Genomic DNA, 24570 nt, shown 5'->3' with positions numbered 1-24570 from the left:
AATATATTGAGGCACTGAAACTGCTCTTAACAGGAGTAACAAGATACCAATTCCTCTAATCTCTGCACAATGGCCTCTTAATTCAAAGGAAATAATAGGGATTCACAAGTGATTTCACACAAAAGTCAACAACTAAAGTTCTTGCAGACAAGGTCAGAACTCTGACAAATACAAGCTGGTTATTAATAAATCCTACAGGGAATTATAGAGAAAGAGTGTGGAAATTACTGGAAGTAGGTAAGGTCAACATCAGAGCTAAATAAACACAAGAGGATGTGTCAACAGGATCATATTAAGGACAGGGGACAGGTGGAGCATACAAATCAGCATGACTGTGGAGAGAGATGACTATTAACTGTCTTTATTACAATGCAACCCGCAGCTGTTGACAATTAGAGCTACAGAGCCTCCCATGGGATCACTTCAGGCATCTTTCCAATTTCACTTCTACTTGGGGAAGGTGTGGTGAGAAGTTGTGGGGGATGAGGGAGAGGACAACTGACCCAAATAAGTGCCAACTCTTCTGCAGGCCTCTCACACATCTTGTTTCAGCACAAGAAACCGCAGTTACAGATCATACCATACACTTCAGCATTGACCCCTGAACCAGATACCATTGAACCCTGAACCAGATACGACTACTAGTAGCTGAAGCTTAAACTGAAGGGATTTCCGCAAAAACAAAGTGATGTACATTTTCTCAGGCTTGTATATTATGCCATGAAGGAAATAACTTCAACATACACTCAATAGCCACTATGAGGTAACTCCAATACCCAAAAGTGTCCATTGAACGTACTATAGCCCATCCACTTCAATATTCAACATGTTGTATTCAGAGATACTCTTCCACACACCAGTGTTGTAATGCACTCTATTTGAGTTACCTTGCACCTTGCTGTCAGTTTGAGCCAGTCTGGCCATTTTCCTCTGACCTCTCATTAATAAGGTAGTCTCACTCACAGCAGCTCTCTGGGTGTATTTTGTTATTTACACCGTTCTCTTAACTTTAGAGACTGTTGTGCATGAAAATACTAGGACAGCAGCAGTTTCTGAGATACTCAAACCATCCTGCCTGACACCTATCATTGCACTGTCAAAGTCAGATTTTCTTCCCCCCCATTCTGATGTTTGGTCTGAACAACTGAACCTCAATCACACCTGTATGCTTTTATGGACTGAACTGCCACATGACTGGCTCGACCAGATATTTGCATTAATGAGAGTTGTACCTAATAAAGTGGCTGTGGTCTAGTCACTCATGGCACCTAAACACCATACCCATTATAAACAAGCAGCATTCCAACTACAGAACTCAAGTAGGCTCAGGTTCCCCAGTTATGAAGGGAAGTTAAGCAGATCAACACATCCCTGCAAGACATCAAGCTGTCATAAAGGTGCAAATCCATAAGGAGGCATACAATTATTCTCCACTAGATTTAGCACCAGTGATCGAGACAGCACAAGCTCTACTGAAGCTCTAAAAATAAACACTCAATATTGGCCCTTCACATGTCCTGCAATTAGCATGTTTAAAGCACTCCAGGAATGGCTGAAGGACAAAACCCCACTGCTGGATTGGCAAACAAACCCCGGTGAGCCACAGCAGAGATTAGGTAGCACAACTATAAAGGTATCAGTGCACTGTTTCAAAAGGAACACATCATGCCTCAAGTGGAAGTTTTCATTTAAGTTTTGCAAATGGCCTAATAAAACACGGCACATAATGACGAATCCCAAAATTAAGGCTGTGGCCTTCATTACAACAGATTGCACTGTGTGCTTCATAGCAATCAAACTGGTGCTGAAGGATCTAGGTTTTTATACCTGGAGATAAGTCAGTGAGTCAAACAGGTTCAAAACTCTGGGAATAGGCACCAACTTCACAATACACATTTCTTCCTTTCCACACTAATACTGCCAAACTGGCAAGTGAATAATGTGATATGCCAGTAAGTCCTAGGACAAGAGGGCAGGCAGGGGATTGAGACATTACCCAGCTACTGTTTGTACTTAAGATGAACACAGCAATACACTCTGGAAGAAAATAACTAGCTGAAAGCTTACCACTAATTGCCCCGAAGCAAGTTGCAATTAGCAGCAACTGTATTAATGCTCAATTAGCCACACAGGCCAGAACCATTTCAGCTCCCAAAGAAAAGATCTCATCAGGAGGAAGCAATAAAAAGGCAAACGCCACAGGTGAAATGTGGCCAGCCCCAACTATTAAATTTACAAGTAACCTAACCTTGATATTGAATTAAGTAACTCTTAAATGAGCACAACTCAAAGAGATTTACTTATAATTTTTTTTTATTTCCCCCACCCAACCTTATCTTAAAGCTGAGCCCACTACACCAGTTGATGTTTCCATTACTTGTTCCATATTTATTGACTCATTTTTTAAACTCAAGGTCACTTTCCCCATCAAGTCTATGTTAACACTAAGCATAGAACCCAGCCTCAATCCAATACACTATTCTCTCATACTCTTCAATTTCTGCTTCACCAGCTACCTCAGATCAGATAGGTTTCAGGAGCACTGTATGCAGGGCCCTTGGCATTCTCACTGACCACTCCCATCCATCCCAGAATCTCTTTATATCCTAATCCTACAGTAAGGGGTCAAGACTGTTTGGATGGGAAACTGCTTTCTCCCCCAGGCCATACGACTACAGAACTCCCTAACATCACCCAGGTCTCATCGTGCCCAAAGCACCACTAGTGTTACACTGTTTAAAGCTTGTTGCAAGTTAACCTCACTGTTCGTTATTTCTGGTAATATTACTGTGTTATGTGTGTTTTATACACTGCATTGTGCACCTCGGTCCAGGGGAACGCTGCTTAGCTTGGTGGTACATGTACAGCTGAATGACAACAACCTTGAACCAAGAGGGCACTCTACAGCAGCTAATCAATAAGTAAGTGGAACGTGGGAGGAAACCAGAGTACCAGGGAGTGACAAGCTCCATCAGGGTTAAACTCAGAATGCTGGTAGTGTTCTGTAGCAGCATTAATGCTGTGATACTGTGCCACAAAAATATTTCAACAGCACAGAAGGGATTCAAATACACACCAAGGACACTCAGGATTAGAACATTAAACTCAGTAGAATGCATAGTACCATGGGTTTCTGTACTGAGGATCTTACATGCTTCTCCCTACAATTACAGGGCCACACAGGACAGTGACATGTTCACGCAGCAGTAAATGAGACCCACATGCACAGCACCATGTGGCATTGCATTTTTGGAGAAAATTTCAGAAATTTGAATCGCTAATAGTTAACAAATATTATCTACTATCCAATCATGATGACATCACTGTGAAATGCATGAAGTTTGAAAGGGCCAGAACTTTGAACAAGTGATGGGTTCAAAGGCTGAGCAGATTAAAAAGTGCACTAGCATGCAAATATATATGACATTTCTAAGGACTCATTTCTACTTTGCACCAATCAAAAACACAGGAAGGGGTGGTGGTACCAGCAATGGAAACCTTGTTTGTCATTTCCTCTCAGCCAGCCTACATTCCTTCAGTGTTCAATTACTGCCACCTGCTGGTCACTGGTTCCAGCCCTACCACCCAACCTAATCCCGTATTAGCAGCTGCACACTGCAGTCAGCATCTTCGCTGGGAGGGATTACAGGTTTATGAACAAGTTACCTTGGTTTTAGGTCACATTCCAAACATTAGTTCATTTCAAAGAATGAACCAAAAGTTCTGAATTATTCATACTTCAAGTGTGTTTAGTCCTAAACCAGTGATCAGGCCAGTAAATACATCAAGGAGTGAAGACCGAGCATGGACTTCATTCAAAATTAGTGAAGACACTTGGGAAGGCTATTTCCTTCCAGTGTTGATTCGAGGACTGCACCTGAAACTGCTTCAACCTATTCCAGTAAAAGTTACAGAGAAGGGAAGTCACATTATCTCATCATGTAATTGTTTCATTTCTGATGTATACCTTTGCTCCAAATCCTTCTTTAACAGACTACCGGCACATTTGTGAAGTGTTTGACATGATCCTCACTATTGCTAAGGCCAGTGTCCCATAAAGCAATCTCAATGTCCAGTAATACCTGTTCTGCTTCAATGACCAGTTAGCAAGTGGCAAGAAATCTAGTTCATAGATTTAGAATTCAAAACCTTAAACATCAGCATAGAAGTGTATTTGGACCGATGGAGCACTGTGACATTTTGGCATAAAAATTCCCACTGAAGAACCCCTAATATGCATTTTTAGCTGAATGGTTTGGCTTGACAAACCTGAATACCACTGATTGAAGCTGCAACATGCAATCCCACCCTCACTGCCAACTAGTGGCAATCAGGTCAGTGTGAACTGGGCAGCGAAGTAACGTAATGTTAACACAGCGCTAGCGACCACCTGTTCAATTCCCGGCAGTCTCTAATAGAGTTCGTATGCTCCCCCCATGACTGTGGCGGTTTCCTCCCACATTCCAAAGATGTACAGTTAGGGTTAGTGAGCTATGGGCATGGTATGTTACCACCAGAAACACAGCGACACTTGCGGGCAGCCCCAAGCACATCCTTGGACTGTATTGGTCACTGACACAAACAATGCATTTCACTGCCCATTTTGATATTTTGGTGTACGTGTGACAAATAGAGCTAATTTTAATGTTCTTAAATTTGTAGGAGACAGTTAAGAGTGATTAGCCTGATTAGTCAACTGATTAATTGGTCACGGGTATAACTGGTAGCGCAGACTTGGGCCGGAAGGGCCTGGTACCATGCTGTATCTCTAAAATAAAGATAAGCTGGGTTCAAAATTTTCAGGATTCAAAGTTGCCAACACAAACCAACTTGGATACAAGCCAAGTCAAAACTAAAGCTACAGCCCCACCCCATTTGATCAAATGCCTTTTACCTTCTTGAAAAGGATAACTCCATCCTCCTTCATATCATACTTGGCAAAGATGTCAGCACTAGAAGTGATTCCAAGCGGCACCTCATCAATGGCCTCTGCAGCCTGAAGAAATGTTTTGGCATCATTCCCTTCCAAATCCTGCAAAAAGAGATGGCTTTGTCAGACTATTACACCCTACACTAATCATACAAATGGTACAGAATGAGTTTGTTCCAATTAAAGTGAGAAGGGAATGGTTTCACGTTCTGCAGCAGTAGCCAAGACTCACATTAAACAGACTGTGCTTTTAACAGGTTTGAGTAAAATCAGTCTGCCAATCCAAACTTCAATTAGTACTGCCACCATCTAGCTGGGAACAATTACACACCCACATGGTTACAGCTGTTCACACAATAATCAGAGTCTAAAAGCAAATTGCAAACATGAATACAACAGCAATCCCTGAAAAAAAACAGAAAAGTCGTTTCTGTGACAGACAGAAATTTACTCCAGAATCAGGTTTATTTTCACTGACACATGATTAATTTGTTTTGCAGCAGTCGTACAGTATAAGACAATTAGTGGCAGGGGAGAGAGCAGAAGAGCAGACTAGAATCTGTACTTGCCTGGGGCTGGCACCCCCCAGTGCTGCCCTCCAGTGTTCGCTCAGTGGACAACTGGATTGTATTTGTCTATGGGAACTGCTATATACTTGTTCTTGCAGAAATGTGGCTTCAGGACAACAACCCATCCACCAATCTTCAGGCCATTTCACTCAGGGACTTTGACTATTTTTGTGCTATGTGCTGAGCTGTATGTTGTTGTTGGTACTGTTTTGCACCTTGGCCCCAGAAGAACATTTTCATTTGGCCTTATACATGTGCTTGCTTGAATGACAATTAACTATAGGTATGGTCATAAATGTGTAGCAGGTGCTCAGAAGTCTCGCAGCTTGGACAAGAAGACATTACCCACCCTAAAAGTCCTTGTTTTTATATTGTTGTATCTTCTGCCTGACAGCTGAAATACCACAGTCCAAAGAGATTGTGGGACAGATGGGAGGGGTTCTTGACAAGGAGTGTTCAGCAAATGCAACATGCTCTAGATGGGACATGTGTTTTAGATTAAATCTGATGTCAGAGAGAAGCCCTTCTATACCACTGAGTTTGGACCTTTAGTCTCCTATACTTTCTTTATGGTGGTGATGTACAGGATGGCCCAGATGGTGAGCATCCTTAATGATGGATGCCATATTCTTGAAGCACCTCCTCTTGAAGCTGTCCTCAATTGTGGGGGAAAGCTGTGCGCCTGACAACCGGCCAAGTCTATAATCTTGTTATCCTGTGCACTTAACACTTCATTCCAGGTTGTGACACTAGTCAGATGGCTCTAAACCAAAGATCTGCAACTCTTCAGTGACATACCAAAAGTCAAGCTCGTAAGCATAGCCACTTGTGTGCCTTCACCATGATTGCATCAACACAGGGCCTCAAAATATATCCATTGAGATGTTGACACCCAGGAACCTGAAGCCAGGATATAATAATGCAGAAACCAAGAGCACCAAGTCAACATATTCTAACCAGGTCAGCTATATGCAGATAAACAAGTCCTTCAGCCCGTTCAGTCCCTAGGCTAATGTAGGAGATACTACTTCCACCACACACCCCACCCAAGAGGAAGAATGGACTCTGGAGGTCATCAGAAAACAAAGGGAGAACATGGTCATGAGGACTGCATTGTGGACTAATTTTTTTTTGGGAAGTTTACTATAAAAGAGCCAAGGGATCCAATTTAATCAGTCAGACTCCAGTGGGCCAGCCTCACTGGACTTTTTGCAGAGAAAATCTGATCTCAAACCACAAGCCCACAGTAGGATGACACTATTACAGGTCAGAGTTCAATTCTAGCTCCATCTGCAAGGAGTTTGTACATTCTCCCTGTGAATGCATGGGTTTCCTCCAGGTGCTCCGGCTTCCTTCTGCAGTCCAAAGGCATTACAATTAGTAGATTAATTGGTCAAATTATTCTGTAACTAGACCAGTTTTAAATAGGTGGGTCACTGGGCATTGGGCTGAAAGAGTCCATTCTGTGCTGTCTCTCCAAATAAACCTGCCTGAAGATCCAATAATTACCAACCTTCCTACCAGGGACAACAACTGCCCATCTGCATTTCAAACCCAGCAGCGTGCAGTAGCAGAGCAAGTTTTGGGATTTATGCACATGTCCCCGATCAGAATCCATATCACACTCACTACCTGTAGGAATGACGCCTAGTTCACAGAAATCAAGCAGCCAAATGGGACTTTTTTATATATATAAAGGAAGACTGAGATCAGTTTGCTTAACATTCTAATTGGAAGCCAATTGCAAACTATTCCAAAGGGAATTTTGGCAAAGTGGTAAAAACATCAAAAAAAACATTCCACCTTGTCACGAATGCTGTTTAAACCTTTATCAAAAGGTGAAAGTGCAGAAGATTTTAGGATGTTGGCAGACTAGAGGACCTGAGTCACAACGAGAATTTGGCCAGGCTAGGGACTTTATTCCTTTGAAACATAGGAGAAAGAGGGACAACCTTATAGAAATGATTAAATTATGATAGACAGGGTGGTCTTCACCCTCTTTCCCTCCCCCCAGGATAGAGTTGATTTAGGGGAATCAAAAAGATTTAAGAGAAACAAGTGGTAACATTTACCACTCAGGTGGAGAGAATGCAGAATGAACTGCCAGAAGTAGTTGAGCCAGGTACAATAGTATCGTTTAAGAAGAACGTAACTAGGTACAGATGGGTGGGTTTTTAGAGGAATATGGGCCAAATGCAGGAAATTTGGGCACTGGTCAGCATAGACGATGGGCTGAAGGGCCTGTAGCTGTGCTGTATTGGTCGATGGCTCATTGTATTCTACCTCAGACTTTAAATGGCAAGATTAGAAACATCGACAAAATGGAAACAATATCAGTCCAATTCTACACAATCTTCGATGGTAAACAGCAGTTCAGCTCCTGAGCTCAGTATATCCAACAGTCAATTCTCCCCACAGACAGTATTCAGCCCCAAATAAAAAAACAGCCAAGTATGAAATGTAATTTGCAGTTTCTAAAAGCATATTCAAACACATGGCAAGTTAACATACACCGAGTCTGCTGTACACGACACGGACAGGTAGCTAGTAACACTACAGCTCCCTTACCCGGATTATTTAGTGCCCTCACTGTGGCAGAGCTGCATTAGCTTGTCCATGTTTCACATATCTTGAAGCAATAATTAGTACCTTGAAAAACCCTATGACAACCACGTCAGAGGAGTCCACAAGCTTGTCAGCAGCGTCTGCCTCAGTGATGGTGTCAGCTGCAGGTCCAGTGCGTTTCTTCAGCCAGTTCACAATATCTTCATGCTGTCTTCCAGCTAAAAGGGAAATGTTATTTAGAATATAGATCGAGATGTTTTTGGATATTGAGAATCAAGGGAAGCAGGGATACTGCAGGAAAATACTAAGGAATGAGTGTTATCAATGAATGGCAGAGCAGACTCAATAGGCAAGATTAACTATTCTGGTTTCCATTTACTGCTCTCACTTCTTGCTTTAAACCAAGGTTATGGTTTCTTTGCTAACCAAGTGACTGAATCCAATATTATGTTCAACGTGGGATAAGGTAATCTCATTGCCTTCAAGCCAGAACAGTACTAGACTATAAGCAGAATGGTGGCATAGGAGCTGGCATAACATTTTACAGACCGTGCCAGTGATCAGAGTTCAATCCTTGCCACTGTCTAAAGAATCTATACACATTTCACATACCCACATAGGTTTTTTCCAACTACCCTGGTTTTCTCCCACATTCGACACACATATTAGGGTTAACAAGTTACGAGCACGGCAACACTCGTGGGCCGCCCCCAGCACAGCCTTGGACTGCTGGTCGTTGACAGAAATGTTGCATTTTGATGCACGTTTCAATGTACTTGACAAATAAAACTAACCTCTAATAAGGATAGCACGGTGAGGCCAAGATTGTTACAATTGTCACCAATTCTACACTGTTCTCCAATACCCCTCTTCACCTGGATCAATCACTTGCTGGCTCTTCCTCAACCCTACCCTATCACCTCTACACACTGTCTACCTCCCCACCATCTCTAGTCCACATGAAGGGTCTGCACCCAAAACATCAACTATTTTCCTCCCACAGAGGCTGCCCAAAGCAGTTTGGTGTTTGGGGCTGAAACCAGGGCAATCTGTGTATTACAGCACTGATCCAAGTGAAAAGATGACAGAATCTACTGTAACATTCCTGAGACATGAATTACCTCTGATCTTCCACTGCTGCTTATTAAAATCTGCTGCGAATTGATGATTAACAAGCACACACTTATCAGGGTAGAAGCAGGTAGGCTAAAGGGAGGCTGCTATGGAGCACAAGCACCATCTTGAACCACTTGCGTTAGCACTGCAAATTCTACTTTTGTGTAAATTGTCTACAAACACCAGACCTTTTAATCATTGTGGCTAGGATGTTGCTGAAAAACTACGAGCTGTGAAATTCCAAATTCAATCGCAAATTACAACCGCAGCAGCAAAATTCATGACTCACCAGAAAACTACCTCTGTTCTTATCTTTGAATGGTGTATATTACACAAATATGTAGTGGCATCTTCTGTTAAAACCACCAGCCTCATACCTCTGCCAACAGCAGTCCATTCCCAGACAGTAATCATTAAATTAAATGATTCCCCTGAGCTAGATTCCTGAAGTCACAGCAACAGCTTCTGTGACTCCTAACCATATCATTAACTGTTTAAAACCAAAGCGAAAGGTTAGTTTAAAAATAGCTCACCTATAAACTGGGGTTTGAGGTTCAGCTAGCTGCTGCTGCTTTGAGGGGGGACTTGGATTTCAGGAACTAACTGGGAACTGGCGGAGCTTTCGATGGCCAAGCAGTGCAATGTCAATCCAAGTCATAGTGCACACACTGGCACCAGCATTGAACCGGTGAGATGAGTCACAGAAAGGCATACACCCCACTCTGTAAACCAGACTGTATACCCTCTGGGGCTCAGCAAACAGAGTTGGGGATTGGCCAGGAACAGCAGTGCCAGTTAAGATGTGCTGAACGTTGTGGGTATGCTATGTTGGCGCTGGAATGAGTGGTGACAATTGCAGGATGCCCCAGACATCATAGTACAAAACAGACATTTACCCCAAATGAGAGTACAGAGTAAAGACTTGCATAGCGCAAAGACTTGATCTGACTTTATGAAGTACTCTTCCAATATAACAGCCACAAAAAGACAATGATACTCAAATCTTGTCCTTTCAACAAGAGCTTGCACAATGAAAAGCAGCTCCAACGAGGATTAAAGAAGTGACAAGAGCATCACAGTCAGAAATAGATCAGAGAATTATTCAGCATGGGTCAAGGTGCAACTAATAGTTGGATTTTGTGGTAATTAGGAGTCAGAGAGCAACTTGTGTCAAGGGGGCAAGTTCTAATTTATTCCTGATAATGAACAAAACCACACATTTCCAGGTCAAAACATCATGTAATTTGAAGGGCAACTTGTAGGTGTTACTCACACAAGCTGTTGCCCACATCCTCCAATCAGCATTTGGGAAGCCAATTATGCCAGCATGAGAATTACAGAAGGTGCAAAACATCTGGGGAAGGCAATCAGGCAATCTGCTATACATTCTGTAATCAGATAGCAGCAACTGTGACATTACAGTGCCAGCGATCACCGATTGTGATTTAGTTCCCATCACTGTCATTCTCCCTGTGACCGACCGTGCAGGTTTATCCAGGTGCTCCTGTTTCTTCCTGCATTCCAAAGATGTACGATCGGGGTTTGTAAGTTGAGGCATCGGGAGCACAGTGACACTTGTGGGCTGCCCCCACACAACCTCACAACATATTGGTTGTTGACAAATACACATTTCACTAAATAGTTCATGTATGTGTGACCGATAAAACTGGTCTTTAGAAGGGGACATTTTGTAGAAAATACAAATAGTTTAAGATTAATAAAGGAACAAACATTTTGGGACACCAGTGGCTGAGATGGTTTCACTGTTACCTCAGCTTTAGCAAACTTGCATTCAATCCTGATCTCTCAGGTGCTCCATTTATCTGTTCTCCATGTGACTGGGTGGGTTCCCTCTCAGATGCTCCAAATTCCTCCCACAGCCTGACAATTTGCTAGTTAGTGGGTCACTAAATTCTCCTAGTACCAGAATCAAGATGGTTAATGGCCAGCAGATGGTTTTCAAATATGCCATGGAGCTGCATACCTAACTTTACAAATCAAAATTAAAACAATGCAAAAGACAGATGAAGACTAAGTATAGTGCACAATTTGTCAGGCCACAGAGTATTGTGAGCATTTTTGGGCCCCTTAGAAAGCGAGGGGAGATCTGTGGAGTGTGGAGGGCTGTCAGAGGTTACAGCAGGACATTGATAAGATGCAAAACTGGGCTGAGAAGTGGCAGATGGGAGTTCAACCTAGATAAGCGTGAAGTGGTTCATTTTGGTAAGTCAAATATAATGGCAAAATATAGCATTAGTAACAAGACTCTTGGCAGTGTGGAGGATCAGAGGGATCTAGGGGTCCAAGACCATAGGTCGCTCAAAGCAGCTGCACAGGTTGACTCTGGTTAAGGCAGCGTATGGTGTACTGGCCTTCATCAACCATGGAATTGAATTTAGGGGCCGAGAGGTAATGTTGCAGCTATATGGGATCCTGGTCAGACCCCACTGTGCTTAGTTCTGGCCGCCTCACTACAGGAAGGATGTGGAAGCCATAGAAAGGGTGCAGAGGAGATTTACAAGGATGTTGCCTGGATTGGGGAGCATGCCCTTTGAGAATAGGTTGAGTGAACTCAGCCTTTCCTCCTTGGAGCGAAGGAGAATGAGAGGTGACCTGATAGAGGTGTACAAGATGATGAGAGGCATTGATTGTGTGGATAGTCAGAGGCTTTTTCCCAGGGTTGAAATAGTTGCCAGAAGAGGACACAGGTTTAAGCTGCTAGGGAGTAGGTACAGAGGAGATGTCAGGGGTAAGTTTTTTTTTTACTCAGAGCGGTGAGTGCGTGGAATGGGCTGCTGGCAACGGTGGTGGAGGTGGATATGATAGGGTCTTTTAAGAGGCTTTTAGATAAGTACATGGAGCATAGTAAAATAGAGGGCTATAGGTAAGCCTAGTAGTTTCTAAGGTAGGGACGTGTTCGGCACAACTTTGTGGGCCGAAGGACCTGTATTATGCTGTAGGTTTTCTATGTTTCTAATTCTTCTTTTACGTCTTGCGTTCTAATTCTTCTCAAATTTACAAATTTAAAATAAAAAAGATGTTCTAATGAAAAGTTTTGCCTAAAACATTCTGTTCATTCTTCGCTACAGATGCTGCCCGACTTGTCAAGGAGTACTTCCAATATTCTGAATGTGCCATTTAAGATTCTGCAGAATCTCTTGTGTGATGACACTAGATTGGGCATGGTTCCTTAAGGTTGTCACAGCCTGTTTTGGTGCAAGATAGCAGGATAAGCTCCCACTACTTATTAAATGTTAATTCCAAAGTAAATAGAACAACTCTAATTAAAATGAATCCAATGGACAAACAATTCAACTAATATTTTTATTTAAATTATAGCCAGCAGAATATTTACATTACAATACATTGGCCTTACCTGCATAATCCTTTGGGTTTTTCTTATCTCCATTTTTAAAAAACTTTATGGTTGGGTATCCCCTGACAAGAAATGTCTGCGCCAGCTCAGATTCTTCGGTGGCATCTACTTTTGCCAGTCTAATGTCAGACCCCTCTTCCTTCAGCTTTGCTGCAGCTTTACTGTATTCTGGAGCAAGAGCTTTGCAGTGACCACACCAGGGAGCATCTGTGGGGAAAAACAGCAAAAATGCCAGTTACAATTCAGGTCACAGACTAACATCAAGCAATCATTAAATTACACACGCCATTGGTACACCTCACCACACAGTGCAAGACCCCAAACCCAAGTTAAAACATGCATGATGAAAGCATACAAATATTCTAGTCATGTTAAAGCCACAATTCGAAAATTGTCCATTTTTCATTCAAGAGCAGAGTGACATTGAATGTTTACTCCCCTGCGTAGATGTTACCTAACTTGCTGACTTCCTCCGGCAATGAGATATGCTCAAGATCTCCAGCATCTGCAGAACCCAGAATCCCATCCAGATTATAGCAATTAATTTTTAGAAAGATTTCACAGAAACAGTGCAGCAATGCTGCTGAACTCAGGCCAGCACATTAGACAAATTCAGCTTGAGTTGAGGCTTTTAACAAATTGGACTTTGCCACCATGCAATAACATGGAACACCACGAGTGCAATGAATGTGGTACAAGCTTAAATTTCTCAATTTTTCAGCAAAATCATATCTCCTTAAAACAATTTCACACAGGTCCCCGGGTGGCATGACCTGAGGACTGATGTTGTCCTTGAGCTATGTTTCTGAAAGAACACGTACACAGCAGTTCATCTCTGAAATATTAGCTGGTTCTCTTCCCCGATCAATATAGAGTGTGAGGTGTTTTATTTCAGATTTCTAGCAGTTGAACCATCTAGCACAATTAATACCCAGCATCACCCTGTGTGCTTATGCTTCCCAACTGTGGATGCATTGAAATCACTGCCTGCTGTAGAAGGGCCAAAACACGGGATCAGAAAGCTGTAAAGGGCTGTAAACTTATCCAGCACCTCCACACCATCAAGGACAACTTCAAAAGGTGATGACTCAAGTTGTTGGCATCTATCATTAAGGACCCTCACCACCCAATGCATGCCCTCTTCTCACTGATGTCATCAAGGTACAGGCTTTTTAAGAAACAGCTTCTTCCCTTCCACCATCAGATTTCTGAATGTCCATGAATGCAATCTCATTTTGTTCTCTTTTGCACAGCTTATTTTTAAACACTTGTAGCCTACAGTAATTTTTATATATTACACAAGTGCGACAGCAAAGCAAATTTCACAATGTATCAAAACTTGTTTCTGGACTACTTCAAATTCAGCTCAACACAATCAGCTGCCATACGGTATCAAAATGCTACACAATCCAAAACAAATAGTTTGTAACGCTGAGACACCTGCAGCCATTCATCCTAACTGGATATCCTCTTACCAACCAGAGTATCATTTCAATACAAAGTAATCCTTTACAAACAAGTCTGTGCCAGGCGGAGAACTGCCAAGGAAATTACACCACCGTACAATATACAAGAACAGTTAAGGGATTAATGAGGCACTTGGCTGGTTTATAGGTGGACCTGACATCAGGGAATCTGTGAGGACTAGGCCAGTGTCACCCATTTGCAGCAGACCAGGAGAACGGTATTGGAATCGGTGCCAGAGGGTGTGGCATGGCACCCATGCTGGCAGAAGACTAAGCCTCAAACCATGGTATTGCCTACTTGCAGCCAGCCAGGAGAGAGGCGGCGTTGGCTCTGAACGGTGCCCATGCTGCTCTCCAGTGTTTGCTCAGAAGACGACAAGTTATATTGCATTCAAATGCAGACTGCTCCAACATTTATGGCCTTGGGGACTTGGAAATTTTTTTTTTGTGATTATTTTACTGCCATCTTATATGTAATATATGTGCCTTGTGCAGCGCTGCATCTGTTAGTGCTGTACTTTGTACCTTGGCCCCTGGAGTAACACTGTTTAGCTGTATTCATGTATGGGTGAATGACAATTAAACTTGGAATTATCTTTTGAAACAGTGCTCTGTAGATGACAGTGCAATTAACAAAGGGCTCTGAGAAACTGGTAGTGTCAACTGCAACCAGAAAATGACACTGTATCAGAACAGACCAACTTAGAAATTCCACCTTCCCAAAAACAGCTGGTAGCAAAGCTTGCCCCTCCCCCAATATCCCCTACTCCCGCACTGCTAATTTATTTTAGCAATCAAGAAACTCAGTCAGCAACCTTTGAAAGATCAGATACATTTTAATGAACAGCTGTATACAGAACACTAGATAACTCCCCAAGACTAATTAATAGTGCTAAATCAAATTTAGCCAAACCACAGAAACAGAATTACTAAACAATAAAACTACTCAACTCTGTCCTCTCTATTTTGTACTCTGAAAAAAAATTATTGAACTAAAGAAACTGACGAGCAATTATCATTGCTGAAAACAATATCTGGTCACTGGACAGGTTTTCAATCTAACAAGTCTTAGGAAACAAGGCCTCAAAGCCTAGGTAATGTAACCAACTGAACAGAAACTTTAAAAGCTGCAAGAGCATTATTAATTACAGAAACAAAGACAATCAGAGAAATAGCAGTAAGGTACTAAACAGTATGCCACAACGTGCTTATTATTCTGGGCCACATGACATCTTTATTTAACGTGCCAAATCTGGTGAATCTTGCCAATCCTTATAAGCACCATAAGATAAAGTGTGCTGGCCCCCAGGAGTTTCAGTCACCTCAGTAAAACAAATTAAAGTCTTGCATGGTTACAAGGGATGATATGATGCAAGACCAGTATCTTCTTTAGGACAGTGGAGACTCCAGTGCATTCCCGATTCCAACCTCAAACATCAAAAGGCCTGGATATAATGGATACGGAGAGGAAGTTCCATCAGAATAAAGGGATGTCCATTTAGAGCAGATGAGGAACTTCTTCAGCCAGAGGGTAGAGAATCTGTGGAATTTGTTGCCAGACAACTGCAGGTCAAGTTACTGCATGTATAAGGCAGAGACTGATAAGTTTTTAAACTGGTAAAGTGGTTAATTATGGGGGGAAATGGGAGAATGGTGTTAAAAATCAGGTAAGATCGAATGGCAGGGCAGATTTAATGGGCCGAATGATGTAACGTGCTCTTACATTTTATGGTCACATGCTACATCTTTGTCACTCAAATCTCGTCCCCTTTGAAAAATGAACAGATTAGGACCCCTTCAAGGAGATCCTTCACTATTCAGCCCCTTTATTTTATATGCTTCTACCAAATCTCGCTTTATCTTGAAACACTCATTCCACATCAAACCAAAATGACTTGGGTGTCTGCAATTACTCAATACTTGCAGCTATTTGTTTCTTGTATTTGCACAGTTTGTGTTTTGCATGATGACTGTCAGTCTGTGTAGTTGGTTATTGATTCTATTACATGTCTGGGATTTACTGTGAATACCTGCAACCAAATGAATCTCAGAACAGTATATGGTGGCACAATAGACAGTAGGTGCAGGCGTAGGCCATTTAGCCCTTCTAGCCAGCACCACCATTGAGTGTGATCATGGCTGATCATACACAATCAGTACCCCGTTCCTGCCCTCTCCCCATATCCCTTGACCCCGCTATCTATAAGAGCTCTATCTCTCTCTTGAATGCATCCAGAGACTTGGGCTCCACTGCCTTCTGTGGCAGAGCATTCTACATATCCACCACTCTCTGGGTGAAAAAGTTTTTCCGCATCTCTGTTCTAAATGGCCTACCCCTTATTCTTAAACTGTGGCCTCTAGTTCTGGACTCGCCCATCAGTGGGAACATGCTTCCTGCCTCCAGCGTGTCCAATCCCTTAATAATCTTATATGTCTCAATCAGATCCCCTCTCATCCTTCTAAATTCCAGTACTTTACTTGTACTTTAATAATGTACTTTATGCACATGTACTTTAATAAATTTACTTTGACTTGAGGGCATCCTACCTGCAATGATCATTTAGAGTTAGGAAACTATTTAGCATCAGAAGCTCTGCCCTCAAAAAGGCAAACAATACTTCATGAATTGAATTGACTTTATTTCTTCCATTCTTTACGTACACAAGTAAAAATCTAAAAGTGCAATCATAGTGATACATAATAATTTGTAATAGAACAGTCAATGTAACATAGAAATACACTCAAATAAGTGCGAGTTCATCAGGCTGATGGCCTGGTGGAAGACGCTGTCCCGGAGCCTGTTGGTCTTGGTTTTTATACTGCAGTACCATTTTCTGGATGAAAGCAGCTGGAGTAGATTGTGGTTGGGGTGACTCAGGTCCCCAAAGTTCCTTCAGGCCTTTTTTAAACACCTGTCTTTGTAAATGTCCTGAATCATGGGAAGTTCACATCTGCAAAAGAGCTGGGCTGCTCACACCTCTCTGCAGAATCTGATTAAGGGAAGTACAGTTCCCGCACCAAGCAGTTTTGCAGCCAGTCAGGATGCTCTCAACTGTGCTCCCCAATGGCTTAATGGGTCAAAGCCATCCAGAACTATTATCCCCAGTCTGCCCTGATTAAAGGGACCTCCTCCAGAACAACCTCAGCCCAAAGGAGCGTCACAATAAGTCCAGATGTTTACAATAAATAATCAAACAGGGGATTGGATTCCTCCAAATAGGAGATCAGAAGAAAATCCATCTGATCCAAGAAAACCAGAGACGAGCAAAATGATTGCAAGGGACAGCATACCTGCTTACTCTAGTCAGAGACTCCATTATACCAATCTCGGTAGCATTTTTTTTAGTGTGCAGAAACAGCAGCAAGATTGCTCGCTGTACAAGAGTCACGGCGAGAGGACTCCACATCCCCTTTTTACTTGATGATCTGCATAATCAGATAAAATTTATGTGATGCACAGTAGGAGACTTCAATTTTGTACTTTGTATGTACACTAATGCTGTCATCACACTAATCTTCACCCGTTTACGACATGAATACCAGAAGAATCAGTCAAGTAGCAAACAATTACAGCCTGGAAAGCTTCAAGAGGGACAATCCAATCACTGCTGTCAATGGGAAATTAGAAAACAGTTGAAGCCTTGGGGATTAGACAGGATGAAGACCTCCAGTGCTCTCAGCTTACAATTGGGCTACAAAAAGGGCTAGCTTGCCCTTAAGATTTGCACCACTCACCTCAGTTGTTGCAGGTTCTTTATTCTAACTTCACTGGTTAAAGTATTTCTCCTGATTTCCATTAGATTTTTTTTTATAAAGAGACCAGCTTTAAAATATACAACCCACAGAATCAATCTCAATCTCTGGTCCATCAAATCCTGCTCAAATATCTATTAAACCCCTCTGTTAACATTCCAGCCGATGGCTTCTGGTATCATCTGTCTCCATAAACTGCCGTGCTGAAAGTGTTTTGAAGTCAAACATGCCCAACCTGGAGGAAGCCATGAGAAACATCATCTTCAAACACATCACCCTTTTCCAACAGAAGCAAACATTGCTTTGGCTTAGTTTCAGAATCAGAACAGGTTTATTATCACTGGCATATGTCTTGAAATTTGTTGGCTTTACAGCAGCAGGACAATGAAATACATGGTAAACAAATATAGAGAAATAAAGAACTGATTAAAGTATAAATGTCTGTTATATAATTAAGTTAAAATAAGTAATGTAAAAAAAAGTGAAGTAGTGTTCATGGGTTCAATGCCCATTCAGAAATCAGATAGCAGAGGGGAAGAAGGTGTTCCTGAATCATTGAGTATGCCCCTTCGGGGTCCTTAATAATGGATGACGCCTTCCAAAGGCACCACTCCTTCAAGATATCTTGGATACTACGGAGGCCAGTATCCATCGATGGAGCTGACTAACCCTACAAGTTTTTGTAACTAACTTCAATCATGTACCACACCGCCCCCCCCCCCCCATACCAGATGGTCATGCAGCTAGTTTGCTCTCCATGGTACACTTGTAGCAGTTCTGAGTGTTTTCATTGAACTCAAATTCCAATTAAATATAGTCTCTGCCTTGCCTTCTCTATAGCTGCATCAGTATGTTGTGTCCAGGTTAGGTCCTCAGAGATGTTGACACCCTGGAACTTGAAATTGCTCACTCCACTTCTGATCCCTCTATTTTGTTCCCTCATCTTACCCTTCCTGAAGTCCACAATCAACTTGTTGATCTTGTTGGCATTTCATGCAAGATTGTTGCTGCAACACCACTCAACTAACTGGTATCTCTCACTCTGGTACGCACTCTCATCGCCATCCGAAATCTGCCGGTGGTATCATCAGCAAATTTATAGACAGCACTGGAGTCACAGAGGTGTGTAGAGAGTACAGCAGTGGGCTAAGCACACATCCCTGTGGTGCACCAGTACAGATTGATTCTCATTACAAAAAATGATAAAGAAAAACAAAAATAAACTGATGGGTTTCCTACCTTCATTTACTTAAATACACATTATCTTTGTGGCTGCTCCTCTTAGCAATACTGCACAAAAATGTCACCAATGATACTGAACCATTCTGCTGTTATACCACGCCTAAAATCCTGTTGCTCGTAAAGATCCTACAAATGGTACGGCTGCTGTCTCTATTGTGGACCTCAACCATCCAGATTAAAAATTACTCCCCTAACCACTGCTGTTCCTTGTGCAACCAGTTTACAACCATTCAGGAGAGGGAGTTGGTGTGCTCCACCAGAGGAGCTGCTGTGTGGCATCCAAGCTCGAGTTGGTGCTGTTCCTCAGCTTTCACTTCACAGAACACAAGCTGTATTAGGACCAACTGCAGATTTCTGTATCATTCATGGACTGTCTTGGACTATATTTTTTGTGTGATTATTTTACTGATATCATGTGCTATTTTAGGTAGATAGAGCTCATCAGCCTGGGAATGCAGTTTACCCAAGAGAGGGAAAACCCTGATTTCAAACCTCCACTGCCTTGCGGCCATACCCACTCATGGGAAAGGCTTCGGGAGTAAACCCTGAGGGCAAATCCAGAGCTGGAGTTCCTAAGGCAGTCCGACATTGCCCTCAACTTCATTCTGGCAACTCTTGTAACAACACTGGTGCCAAGCTGCATCGGCCTTTGCCCTTCCCTTGGACAACATCAGTGTCGTGGAGAGGGAAACTTGCTGCATGAGCAACTGCTGGTCTTTCATACAACCTTACCCAGGCCTGCACCCTGGAAACCATTCCAGGCACAGATCCATGGTCTCACGAAACTAACGGATGCCACCATGAGCTATATGCAGTTCAAGAAAAAACTCTTTGCCATTACCTGGTTTTCTGCATTAATTACTAAATGCAGTCTCCATTTAAATCACAATAGACAAAAACAATCTGCCTAAGCTAATAATACACCAACAATTATACTTCTCATGTCTTATTGAGCACATTGTTTAATCATTCAGTCGAGGCTGGAAAAAGCAAGTGAACTCTTGTATTTAGAAATTGGCAGAACCTCCTTAGCAGCAATGACCTCCAAACATTTCCTGTAGCTGCTAATCAGACTTGCACAACAGTGGGGAGGAAGTTTAGACCATTCCTCCGTTAAACTGTTCCCATTCATCAATATATCTGGGATACCTTGCATGAACAGTCGCTTTAGGTCATGCCACAGCATCTCAATTGGGTTAAGGCCTGGACCCTGACTTGGCCATTCCAGAATTCTCTTACATGTAAACCATTCTGCTGTTGACTTGCTGTGTTTTGATTCATTGTCTTGTTGCATCATCCAACTTCTGTTCAGCTTCAGGTGATGGACCACTACCCTAACACTTTCCTGTAAAATGTCTCGATACTATTTTGAATTCATTGTTCCCTCAACGGCTTCAAGCTGTCCAGGCCCTGAGGCCCCAAACCACGATGTTCCCTCCCACCACTCTTCACAGTTGGGAAGAGGTTTTGGTGTGCAGTGCTCTTTTCTGACAAATTTAGCAATGTGCATTTCTGCCAATAAGTTCAACTTTTGCCTGATCTGTCCACAGAATATTGTCCCAGAAGCATTGTGGAACATCTGGGTGGTCTTTTGCAAACTTGAGGAGCGCAGCAATGGGGTTTATTTTGGGAGAGCAGCGGCTTCCTCTGTAGTGTCCTTCCACAAACACCATTCTTAAGTGTTTCTTTAGTGGAAACAGGAAGAAAATTTAGCAAGTTCTAGAGATTTCTGCAGGTCTTTTGCTGTCACCCTTGGGTTCACTTTCACCTCCACCAGCATTGCACATTGTGCTCTTTGCGTGATCTTTGCAGGTTGTCCACTGTTGGGGTGAATAGCAACAGTACTGAGTTTCCTCCATCTGCACACAATCTCATTGTGGACTGATGAATACTCAAGAATTTAGAGATACACAAAGCTGAAAAAGGCTACAAAAGCATTTCTAAAGACCCAAAAGGCCATCTGAAAGTTGTTTTGATCAAGGTTTGGTAACACAAACAGATCTTTCTTGAGAAGAGCAGGCTGTCAGTAACCTGACTTTTGGGCCCTCTACAACCACACCTCCAATCTCATTGGAACACCTGACTCCAAACAGCTTTTGTGGAAGGCTTACCCAGAGTTTCACATACTTTTCTGAAGTGAGATTGATTGCTTAAATGGTGTACTCAGTATTGACAAGTAGCACAATTTTGTGTGTGTTATTAGTTTAGGCAGATTGCACTCATCTATTATTGTGACTTAGATGAAGATCAGATCACATTATGAGAAATTAATATAGAAAGCCAGGTAATTGCAAAGGGATCACAAACTTTCTTGCAACTGTATACCTTGTGCTGTGTAACTGTTGGTACTGCATTGTGCACCCTGGACCCGGAGCAACACTGTTTCATTTGGCTGTATTCATGTATGGTTGAATAACAAATTTGAAATGTAAGTATTTCCAAAATATTCCACTCTTCCCTCTCCCTATTCTGACCAAGCTGCTACTCTGGCCCAATATCTGAAAAAAATTTACAAACTCACCCTTGGAAAATTTCGGTATACCCTACAAATGCTGAGCACCTGCGTTGTGTAGATTTTCTAACACAACCAAATGATTAAAATTAAATAGATATATTGAAGGTCAACTTTTGCAAGAGGACACCCAGGCAACAAATCAATAGTAATTTTACTTACAGTAACCATTCTTCTTTTGAAGAGGTGGCAATCTTATTTAACACTCAACTATTTAAAGCCATTTCAGCAGTTTACACATATCTACATACAAAAGTTCCTCCTAACAAGTCTGGTGGTGGCTGTTACCCAAAACTGACAACTTCCCAATTCAGGCTCTGATCAAGTGACATGATGTTAAACAGGGCAAAACCACTATCTGATTTTCAAATCAGCTGCACTCAAAATCCAGCTTACAAAATGTTCAGAAAGCTCTTTCAGGTCAAATATCTGCCCCAATTTGGAGCAGGATCCAGGTAGCCTTGGCGGATTCCCAATCTCTCAGCTGATCCTGGCACACTTCAAAAACTGGCAATTAAATCACCACTGCCCTAGCAAACTGAAATCACTGAGGGTAATAATTATAAACAGAGGCCGCTCTGGGGCCTAGGCAGTCTGTCTTTGTGTGAAGGTGGGAAAGGAGTTTGTGTTGTGCTGAACACTGTGGGCACGCTACACTGGCACCACAATGCACAGTGACACTTGAAAGTTGCCCTCAGCACATCTATGGGTGTATTGGTTGTTACCACAAATGACATTTCATTGTATGTTTTGATAAATTAACCCAAAACCCTCATCCCCCATGTTCAGCCTTGCGATTTAAACAGCTTCCTTCAATCTTTCCATTCTGAATTCAGCACCACTGATTTCATTAAAAGGCAATGAGAAGCATTCAATTCAGAGGCGATAACAATTTTCAATCATTCTACACCTTCAGCTACAATTAATATCTAAATCAATCGATAGTCAGCGAAGTGAGGAACCCTCCCTAACGTTTCAGCTCATTCTTGTGGTTTGAAAATGTTTGACACAATTCAAACTTTTAAGAGCAGAGGACACACCCTCTCCCACTATCTCCATGGAAGCCGAGACAAGGAAGCGGGCCACTGGTTTTCGCACACGTCAACTTAAAGTTGTCGCAGAACGTCCGCCCCCTCCATTTTTCCGAATCGCGAGTGGACAACTCGAGCTATCAATTAGCCCGGTCCCTCCCGTGCCAACCAACAACTTTCCTCGCCGCGAGTACGTGCTATTTAGCGCAAACGCACTCGTAGGCAAAGGTTACGGGGGCGAAGGCTGAGGAATGGGGTCGAGGGATAATCGATCAGCCATGATGGAATGGGCAAGTGGCCTAATTCTAACTAGCAGGAAGTATTAAGAGTCCGAGTTTAAGCAAATAAACTGTCGAATAAAAAACGTAAATCAGTTCGGTTCTAACGAAATCTTCCCGTCACACCGCATAGAAATTGAGCACGTCCAGCGTACGCGACGCTTGTAAATTCCAGCATTTCAGTTGCCCTCCCCGCCCTGTATGTAGACAATGCAGATGAATACCAGACAGAACACCATGAAAAACACTTCCTCTTTAAAGTGCATACAAGGGAAAATCTGCAGATGCTGGAAATCCGAGCAACATGCACACAAAATGCTGGAGGAACTCAGCAGGTCAGGCAGCATCTCTGGGAGAGAGTACAGTCGATGTTTCGGGCCGAGACCCTTCCTAAAGGACCTCGAGTCCTGTCGGAGGGTCTCAGTCCGAAACGACGACTGCATTCTTAACCATTGATGGCGCCTGGCTTGCCGAGCTCCTGAAGCATTTTGTGCGTGTTGCTCCTCTTTAAAGAGTCTGGAGAGAAAGATGAACGGTGAAAACTTCACTGCAACCCCTCCTCCAGGCGGAAAGCCAATCTAGATCAGTTAACTCGTCCTCAACACGTTAAGGAATGCAACGACTAGTTTTCCAACTTTGCACCGCCGGGCTACCAGAGGTGCCCACGGGCTCCAGGGGACACATCCATCCACATCGCCCGGTCCAGCCCCTCCTCTCTACGGCCATTTGCCCACTTCCCTTTCCCCACACGGCCCTCCTCTCCCTACCCCTACAGACGCGGACTGATAGACCGTCACCACTCCCTTTCCCCGTCCCCAGTTCTTTACCACCATCGCTGGCCCTAGAGGCCCAGGCCTCTACGAGCAACCCCGGCCGCGGCACAACGCGAAGAGACACAAGGTCGCTATTTCCTCGTTACGAGAACCGGACTCCTCCATCCTCCGCCCCCCACGCAGTATCAGCCCAACTCCCGGCCCCGGCCCCGGCCCCTCTCCGCAGGCCGCACTCACAGAACTCCACCAGCAGATGCCGGTACTGCTGCAGCGCCTCGTCGAAGTTGTCCTTCTTCAGGACCAGCACGTCGTCCTCCTCGGGGATGTCGGCGGCCAGGGCCAGGGCGACGAGACACAGCAGGCGTGCGAGCCACATCGCGGCTTGGGAGGCGGAGGCGAGCGCGGGGGCGGGTCGGGCCGGGTCGGTCGGTCGGTCGGTCCAGGCGGCAGGAACGTGGCAGCGGAGACGCGGGCGGACGGCACAGAGGGGAGAGGGCGACTGCGCAGGCGCTTAAATCCCGTCTAGCGGCTCGTGGAGCAAGCTGATTGGCCGCTACCCGCCGCCGGAAGTGAAACTCGAGAACGCGCAGAGCGTGCCGTGTCAAAGGACAACGGCGTCTGCCAGCATCAATCATGGTCGGTGGTCCAGGGGGTTAAGGAGAGAGAGAGGAAAAAGTCATGGAGTTACTCGGTGGTTTAGGCTGTGGGAGCCTCCCCTCACAGCGAGAACTTCTACACCCTGTCTTGACCCGCCCCCTTCCATCGAGGGAGGCTCCCCGTTCCATTTCACAGCGGGAGAGAGGAGTTGGCCCCAGGTTCAGAAGGGGGAGATGCCCCTGACACAGAGACTCGTGGAGAGAAAACCTCTTTTGGACTAGCTGCGCTGCAGGGAGAGAAACCTCCCCTGGATTAGTCCAACTGCACCCAAAGAAATCACGTAGACTGGGCTCTCTGAACCC

The 24570-nt window shown here is 43.5% G+C and overlaps 1 protein-coding gene across 1 annotated transcript in view; it reads right to left on the bottom strand.

Moving 5' to 3' along the window:
* p4hb (prolyl 4-hydroxylase, beta polypeptide) overlaps positions 1 to 24105 on the bottom strand; it is a 38075-nt gene extending 13970 nt beyond the window's left edge. Inside the window, exons 1-4 of the mRNA XM_059948334.1 lie at positions 23849 to 24105; positions 12557 to 12763; positions 8149 to 8282; positions 4895 to 5032 (exon numbers count right to left, since the gene is read on the bottom strand). Of these exons, the coding sequence (XP_059804317.1) occupies positions 4895 to 5032; positions 8149 to 8282; positions 12557 to 12763; positions 23849 to 23987 (618 nt within the window). The 5' untranslated portion in view covers positions 23988 to 24105. The remainder of the gene's footprint in view (positions 1 to 4894; positions 5033 to 8148; positions 8283 to 12556; positions 12764 to 23848) is intronic.
* Between the last annotated feature and the right edge of the window lie 465 nt (positions 24106 to 24570).

Source organism: Hypanus sabinus, chromosome 23 (assembly GCF_030144855.1).
Source record: "Hypanus sabinus isolate sHypSab1 chromosome 23, sHypSab1.hap1, whole genome shotgun sequence".
Lineage (NCBI taxonomy): Eukaryota > Metazoa > Chordata > Chondrichthyes > Myliobatiformes > Dasyatidae > Hypanus > Hypanus sabinus.
The sequence above is the reverse complement of the archived record's forward strand: the minus strand, read 5'-3'. Positions and strand labels throughout refer to the sequence as shown.